The sequence below is a fragment of the Amblyraja radiata genome, chromosome 15, assembly GCF_010909765.2.
Source record: "Amblyraja radiata isolate CabotCenter1 chromosome 15, sAmbRad1.1.pri, whole genome shotgun sequence".
NCBI lineage: Eukaryota > Metazoa > Chordata > Chondrichthyes > Rajiformes > Rajidae > Amblyraja > Amblyraja radiata.
In genome coordinates, this window is record NC_045970.1 from 1,989,425 (window position 1) to 1,997,995 (window position 8,571).

General features: G+C 47.5%; 1 protein-coding gene across 1 annotated transcript; it reads left to right on the forward strand.

The window, feature by feature from the left end:
- The first annotated feature begins 5,727 nt into the window (after positions 1–5,727).
- Positions 5,728–7,000, forward strand: LOC116980957 (zinc finger protein 239-like). Its single transcript, XM_033033531.1, has 2 exons — positions 5,728–6,818; positions 6,855–7,000. Exons 1-2 carry the CDS (start codon positions 5,768–5,770, stop codon positions 6,872–6,874), a joined length of 1,071 nt encoding a protein of 356 aa, XP_032889422.1. The 5' UTR covers positions 5,728–5,767; the 3' UTR covers positions 6,875–7,000.
- Positions 7,001–8,571: the final 1,571 nt, after the last annotated feature.

The following is an 8,571-nucleotide window of genomic DNA, read 5'->3' on the forward strand; positions in this document are numbered from 1 at the left end:
AGCAAATTTATGGCCAATGTACTGTCTCAATATCCTTGAACTGAATTAAACCATACAGTGGTTGTAAATGGGGATATAGCGTCACTTAGAAGACTGAAAATGGTTGTTTCTTTTTTTTTAGTAACCAAAGTTATCAACGTATAATTTTTTGTGTGTTGGAAAATAAAATATAGTGGCACAGCTGGTGGACTTGCTGTCTCACACGCCAGAGATCTGTGTTCGATCCTGTTCTCGGGCACTGTCTGTGTTGAATTTGCACATTCTCCCTGCAGGCATGTGGGTTTCCTCCCACATCCCAAAAACGCATTGGCTTTGTAGGTTAACTTGTCTCTGTAAAATTGCCCCTAATGTGCAGGGAGTGGGTGAGTAAAGTGGGATAACAGAACTTGTGTGAATGGATAGACATAAATGCCGGAGAAACTCAGCAGGTGAGGCAGCGTCTATGGAGCGAAGGAAATAGGCGACGTTTCAGGTCGAGACCCTTCTTGTGACCGATGCCGGGAGGGGTGGGGGCAGGAAAAATAAAGGAAGAAGCAAAGACAATAGGCTTGGAATGTATGCAGGATAGTTTTCTAAACCAACATGTAGAGGAACCAACGAGAGAGCACACTATTCTAGACTGGGTATTGAGTAATGAGGAAGGGTTAGTTAGCAGTCTTGTTGTGCGTGGCCCCTTGGGCACGAGTGACCATAATATGGTTGAGTTCTTCATTAGGATGGAGAGTGACATTGTTAATTCAGAAACAAGGGTCCTGAACTTAAAGAAAGGTGACTTTGAGGGTATGAGACGTGAATTGGCCAAGATAGACTGGCGATTGATTCTTAAAAGGTTGACGGTGGATATGCAATGGAAGGCATTTAAAAACTGCATGGATGATCTACAACAATTGTTCATCCCAGTTTGACAAAATAATAAATCGGGGAAGGTTGTGCATCCGTGGATAACAAGGGAAATCAGGGATAGTATCAAAACAAAAGATGAAGCATATAAATTACCAAGAAAAAGCAGCCTACCAGAGGACTGGGAGAAATTCAGTCCAGCAGAGGAGGACAAAAGGCTTGATTAGGAAAGGGAAAATAGATTATGAAAGAAAACTGGCAGGGAACATAAAAACTGACTGCAAAAGTTTTTATAGATATGTGAAGAGGAAAAGATTAGTTAAAACAAATGTTGGTCCCTTGCAGTCGGAAACGGGTGAATTGATCATGGGGAACAAGGACATGGCAGACCAATTGAATAACTACTTTGGTTCTGTCTTCACTAAGGAAGACATAAATAATCAGCCGGAAATAGCAAGGGACTGGGGGTCAAATGAGATGGAGGAACTGAGTGAAATCCAGGTTAGCCGGGAAGTGATGTTGGGTAAATTGAATGGATTAAAGGCCGATAAATCCCCAGGGCCAGATAAGTTGCATCCCAGAGTACTCAAGGAAGTAGCCGCAGAAATAGTGGATGCATTATTGATAATTTTTCAAAACTCTTTAGATTCTGGAGTAGTTCCTGAGGACTGGAGGGTAGCTAATGTAACCCCACTTTTTAAAAAGGGAGGGAGAAAAAATGGGGAATTACTAACATCGGTGGTTGGGAAAATTCTGGAGTCAGTTATTAAAGATGGGATAGCAGCACATTTGGAAAGTGGTGAATTCATTGGACAAAGTCAGCATGGATTTACAAAAGGTAAATCATGTCTGACGAATCTTATAGAATTTTTCGAGGATGTAACTAGTAGCGCGGATAAGGGAGAACCAGTGGATGTGTTATATCTGGACTTTCAGAAGGCTTTCGACAAAGTCCCACATAAGAGATTAGTATGCAAACTTAAAGCACACGGTATTGGGGGTGCAGTATTGATGTGGATAGAGAACTGACTGGCAGACAGGAAGCAAAGAGTAGGAGTAAACGGGTCCTTTTCAGAATGGCAGGCAGTGACTAGTGGGGTACTGCAAGGCTCAGTGCTGGGACCCCAGCTATTTACAATATATATTAATGATCTGGATGAGGGAATTGAATGCAACATCTCCAAGTTTGCGGATGACACGAAGCTGGGGGGCAGTGTTAACTGTGAGAAGGATGCTAGGAGGCTGCAAGGTGACTTGGATAGGTTGGGTGAATGGGCAAATGCATGGCAGATACAGTATAATGTGGATAAATGTGAGGTTTGGTGGCAAAAACAGGAAAGTAGACTATTATCTGAATGGTGGCCGATTAGGAAAAGGAGAGATGCAATGAGTCATTGAAAGTAGGCATGCAGGTGCAGCAGGCAGTGAAGAAAGCAAATGGTATGTTAGCATTCATAGCAAAAGGATTTGAGTATAAGAGCAGGGAGGTTCTACTGCAGTTGTACAGGGTCTTGGTGAGCCCACACCTGGAGTATTGCGTACAGTTTTGGTCTCCTAATCTGAGGAAAAACATTCTTGCCATAGAGGGAGTACAGAGAAGGTTCACCAGACTGATTCCTGGGATGGCAGGACTTTCATATGAAGAAACACTGGATAGACTCGTCTTGTACATGCCTGACTTTAGAAGATTGAGGGGGGATCTTATAGAAACCTACAAAATTCTTAAGGGGTTGGACAGGCTAGATGCAGGCAGATTAATCCCGATGTTGGGGAAGTCCAGAACTAGGGGTCACAATTTAAGGATAAGAGGGAAGTCTTTTAGGACCGAGATGAGAAAATCATTTTTTACACAGAGAGTGGTGAATCTGTGGAATTCTCTGCCACAGAAGGTAGTTGAGGCCAGTTCATTGGCTATATTTAAGAGGGAGTTAGATGTGGCCCTTGTGGCTAAAAGGATCAGGAGAGAAGGCAGGGATGGGATACGATACTGAGTTGGATGATCAACCATGATCATATTGAATGGTGGTGCAGGCTCGAAGGGCCGAATGGCCTACTCCTGCACCTATTTTCTATGTTTCTAAAATATAGTGGCACAGCTGGTAGACTTGCTGCCTCACACGCCAGAGATCTGTGTTCGATCATGTTCTCGGGCACTGTCTGTGTTGAATTTGCACATTCTTTCATTTGCACATTCCGCACGGCTCTAGCTTTCGGGTCTCCGCTCGGCTCTATCTCTCGGCTCAGGTCTCGGGTCTCCGCTCGGCACGGCTGGCCGCGGAGCACATTGGCCGTGGTTGTGCGCATGTGCAGCCCTGCACATGCGCACTGCCACGACAACTGGTCGGCGTTGCCCACTTTCTCCCTCCCTTTGCATTGTGGGAGTTCTGGCGGCCATTGCTGTACGGTCGCTGCCTCACCGCGACCACTGAAAAACAACGCAGAATCACCCCCTGGAGCTGCAGTAACTCCCTGGAGTAACTCTTGCTTCTTGGTTTCCTGGTCATCCAAAAATATTCAAAATGGAATTTATAGTGGTGGACCCACCACCACCAAACACCAAACTCTGCAAAATAACAGCCTATTGCATTTTATCTGTTTATTTATTGTGTGTGTATATATGGTCTATAGTATATAGACTCACTGAACTTTTATCTCCTGTTCTGTATTATGTTCACATATTCTGTTGTGCTGCAGCAAGCAAGAATTTGATTGTCCTCTTTGGGACACATGACAATAAAACTCTCTTGACTCTTGACTTGGACTTAAGCAAAAAAAGATTCTTGGAGGGAAAAAAAAGCTACCTTATATTTAGTTGCGTGTTTTATTCTCTCGCGTCCCAGTTAGAACAATGAAATCCTTACTTGCAGCAGTACAACAGAATATGTAAACATAGTACTCTGTAAACAATGTTATAAGTGAGAAAACAAAACTCCATACAGACAGCACCCATATTCAGGATCAATTCCGGGTCTCTGACAATTTTAGGCAGCAAATTTATGGCCAATGTACTGCCCCAATAGCCTTGAACTGAATTAAAACATTCAGTAGCTGTAAAGGGGGACATAGCGTCACTTAGAGATTTAAGACTAAAAATGGATAGTTTCTTTTTTTTTAGTAACCAAAGTTATCAACATATAATTTTTTGTGTGTTGGAAAATAAAATATAGTGGCACAGCTGGTGGACTTGCTGCCTCACACGCCTGTCATCTGTGTTCGATCCTGTTCTCGGGCACTGTCTGTGTTGAATTTGTACATTCTCCCTGCAGGCATGTGGGTTTCCTCCCACATCCCAAAAACGCATTGGCTTTGTAGGTTAACTTGTCTCTGTAAAATTGCCCCTAATGTGCAGGGAGTGGGTGAGTAAAGTGGGATAACAGAACTTGTGTGAATGGATAGACATAAATGCTGGAGAAACTCAGCAGGTGAGGCAGCGTCTATGGAGCGAAGGAAATAGGCGACGTTTCAGGTCGAGACCCTTCTTGTGACCGATGCCGGGAGGGGTGGGGGCAGGAAAAATAAAGGAAGAAGCAAAGACAGTAGGCTGTGGGAGAGCTGGGAATGGGAGGGGAAGGAGGGAGAAAGCAAGGACGGCCTGAAATTGGAGAAGCCAATGTTCATACCGCTGGGGTGTAAACTACCCAAGCAGAAACTACCCAAGCTGAGCCACCGGGAGATCAGGTTGGTTATTGCGAACTGAGTGGAGGTGTTGTGCGAAGCGATCGCCAAGCCTGCGCTTGGTCTCACCGAGGTTGATCATACGCTGAATAACCATATTTTTGTTTGGAAGTGGAAATAGATAATAGAAATTGCATTCATTGCAACGTGTAAAAATAGATGAGTATTGTAATTTTGCTGCATGTCATTGTGGTATATATCATGGTGAATATGTTTAGTTTGTGACTTTATTTGAAGCAGAAATAATATGTGAATGCTTCATTGACCATATTTCCGACTGGTAACTACGCACTTCGTCCGAGCACATTATCGCACGCATCATGCAAGTCATCTTAAATGACCACCTAAACTGTGATTTGGCAACCTCAAAAGCTGCCACGGTTGCCCGGCTGGCAACAGGGAAAAAAAGTTAAGCGAGAGCCCTGCATTTACAAACCTTCCATATCTTCTCAACTCAATAGAGACCTCTCTCATCAGTCTTCCCTTGGTATCCATGCTATTACAAACTTCTTTGCTGTCCTTACCCTTCACCGCCTTTCCTCAAGTTTAAACATGCCTGATTTAATTTTATATTTTGGCTCTGAGGAAAGGACATTTACCTGAAATATTAAGTGTGTTTCTTTCATCACAGATGCCGCCTGACTGACTGGCTGAGTATTTCCATCCATTTTTTCTGCAGCATGACATGTAGAATTACTATTGATACCAGAAGGTACTGCTTCCATTCTAATGAAAGATCACCATAATGGTGGTACAGCGACACTGTTAATGTAGCTCTGCCTTCCATCTCCAGTGACCTGAGTCTCTTTAAGATGCTGGGCAGGCAGCATTTGGAGTAATGTGAGGAAATGTGGGCCCCATATTGAGGAAAATTTGCTGGCTCTGCAGAGGGTCTGGCGAGGTTTATAAGAATGATTCCAAGAAAGTGTGGGTTAACATATGATGAGCGTTTAAGGGGAGGTCAAGGGGAGAACATATAAACTCCGCACAGACAGCACCCGTAGTCAGGATCGAGCCCGGGTCTCTGGCGGTGAGGCAGCAACTGTACCGCTGTGCTTCCCAGAATTATAACGGTTACCTCCGCTATAAATGCACCCATTATGTGCTAATAATGTCCTGTTTGCCAGCTTGTTGATCCTCTGTGTTCCCCTCCTGCAGGGTTTAGGAGCCGTTGCTGTGAGCGGCCATTGAGGGCGGCTAGGGTGCCGGTGAGCCCTCCCCCCTCTCTGCTCAGTGTGCGGGCTGAGCTTTGATGAAGGACCACATGACGGGGCACAACAAGGAGAAGCGTTATGAGTGTGACGTGTGTGGCAAGCCCTGGCAGAACTTGAGCGAGCTGGAGGCCCACCGGCAGGTGCACACAGGAGAACGCCCCTTCGACTGCTCGGAGTGCGGCAAGAGCTTCAAGATGATGAAACACCTGAAGATCCACTGGCGGGTTCACACAGGCGAGAAGCCCTATGGCTGCTCCACCTGTGGCAAGAGCTTTGCCGACTCGTCGGGGCTGCAGGTGCACCAGCGGGTACACAGCATTGACCGGCCCTTCACCTGCTCCAACTGTGGCAAACGCTACAAGTCATCATCGAACCTGAAGCGCCACAGGCGCATGCACACCGGGGAGTGGCCCTACACCTGCAGCGACTGCGGCAAGCGTTTCAAGATGATGAAACACCTGAAGATCCACTGTCGGGTTCACACAGGCGAGAAGCCCTATGGCTGCTCCACCTGTGGCAAGAGCTTTTCCGACTCGACAGGGCTGCAGGGGCACCAGCGGGTGCACAGCAGTGAGCGGCCCTTCGCCTGCTCCGACTGTGGCAAATGCTACAAGTCGTCATCTAACCTGAAGAGCCACAGGCGCATGCACACCGGGGAGTGGCCCTACACCTGCAGCGTCTGCGGCAAGGGCTTCAAAATGGTGAAACATCTGAAGATCCACTGGCATGTGCACATGAGCGAGAAGCCCTATGGCTGTTCCACCTGCGGCAAGACCTTTATCCAGTCGTCGGGGCTGCAGGTGCACCGGCGGGTGCACAGCGGTGAGCGGCCCTTTACCTGCTCCGACTGTGGCAAAGGCTTCAAGTCGTCGTCGAACCTGAAGAGGCACAGACGCATGCACACCGGGGAGCGGCCCTACACCTGCAGCGTATGCGGTAAGGGCTTCACCCAGTCCAACAGCCTGCTGGTGCACCAGCGCACCCACGCCAGCGAGCGCCCCTACACCTGCAGCCACTGCGGTAAGGGTTTCACCCGCTCCACCAGCCTGCTCTCGCACCAGTGGTGCACACCAGCGACCATCCCTTCCCCAGGCCCTTCTGCTGCTCCGACTGTGGCAAGGACTTCAAGTTGTCCACAGAGCTGAAGAGGCACAGGCCACTGCACACCGGGGAGCGGCCCTACACCTGCAGCGACTGCGGCAAGGGCTTCACCTGGTACAGCAGCCTGCTGGTGCACCAGCGCACCCACACCGGCGAGCGCCCCTTCACCTGTGCCCAGTGCGGCAAGGGCTTCACCCGCTCCACCAAGCTACTGTACCACCAGCAGGTGCACGCCGGCGACCGTCTCTTCCCCAGCCCGGTGTGTGGAGAGCGCTTTGCCATGACCTCCCATGTCCTATCTCACCATCACACCATTTGCCAGCCCTACGAATGCCCGTGCAGTGAGTCGATTGATAGCTTGTGAGGGTTGCGGCAGCTCCAGCGGGCCCACGCCGACAAGCAGCTGCTCCCACTGCGGCAAGAACTTCAAGAGAGCACGGGGGCTGCGGGAGAACCAGCGGATACACACCAGTGAGAGACCATTTGAGTGCGCTGAGTGTGGCAAGGGTTTCACCCGCATGTCCAGCCTGTAGCAGCACCGGCATCCCTTCCCCTGCCCGTCCTGTGGTAAGGGCTTCACCCACCTTGACCACATGCTGGAGCACCGGCGAGTCCACACCGGCCAGCGCCCCTTCACCTGCCCACTCTGTGGCAAGCCTTTGCTCGCTCCTCCAGCCTGCTGGCACACTGTGATGTAGATAGGCACTGTTTTAGTAGATACAAAATGCTGGAAGGAATGGGTAACGTTTTGAGTCGAGACCCTTCTTCAGTCTCGACCTGAAACGTCACCCATTTCTTCTCTCCTGAGATGCTGTCTGTCCCGCTGATTTACCCCAGCGTTTTGTGTCCTTTTTTGTAAACGGGTGGTTCATCAGTAAGTGCAGGGCCGGATTTAGATGAAGAGAGGCCCATGGCTATTCCACTTGTAAGGCCCCTCTCAATCCCCCACCCCCACAATGAGAGGAAGATGGAAGAGTCCACCAGATTGCCACCAATGTGCAGACGAGTGTGGCCAATGAGATAAGGGCTGGAAAGCTGCGCTTTTTATTTATTGCCAGGGCTTGTGTCGAGTTATCGGCTTAAAACACTATTATTCTGAAATGGAGGGCAAGGAAAATTACTGAAGTGGTGTTTAGAGACAACAGTGCGTTGTGACAGCATATGTAAGAAAGGCCTATGACAGTGTCAAAAATATTATACAATAGGCCTGTACGATTCTTTTCAAAAAGGGGGGTGGCATGGCAGGATTACAAAAAATGTTGTCAAATAAGTGCACACAGCGTATCACAAGTGCGAAGCTCAAAGACCCTTGCGGCCCGCTTAAGGGCCCTGGCAGCTCTGGGGTTTTAGATGTCCAGGGCCCGCTAAAGGAATTAAGAAACTTATCGCTTTTATCTCCAATAGTTAATAATCCCTCATTCAAACCATCTCTCACTGACAAAACATATACCTATTGGGAAAGATTAGGAATTAAAAGGATTGGAGACATGTATGAAATGGGAAAACTTTTATCATTTCAACAATTACAATTAAAATACAACCTGAAAAGTAACCAATACTTTAAATACCTTCAATTTCGAGACTATTTGAAAAAACACATACAAGGATATCAAACTCTAACCCTAGATTTATTAGATGAAGCAATGAACAGTAAGGCAGAATCAAGCAATTTAATATCATATTTATTTAATATCATTTTAAATATAGAATTACCATCGACTGAGGCAATTAGAGCAGACTG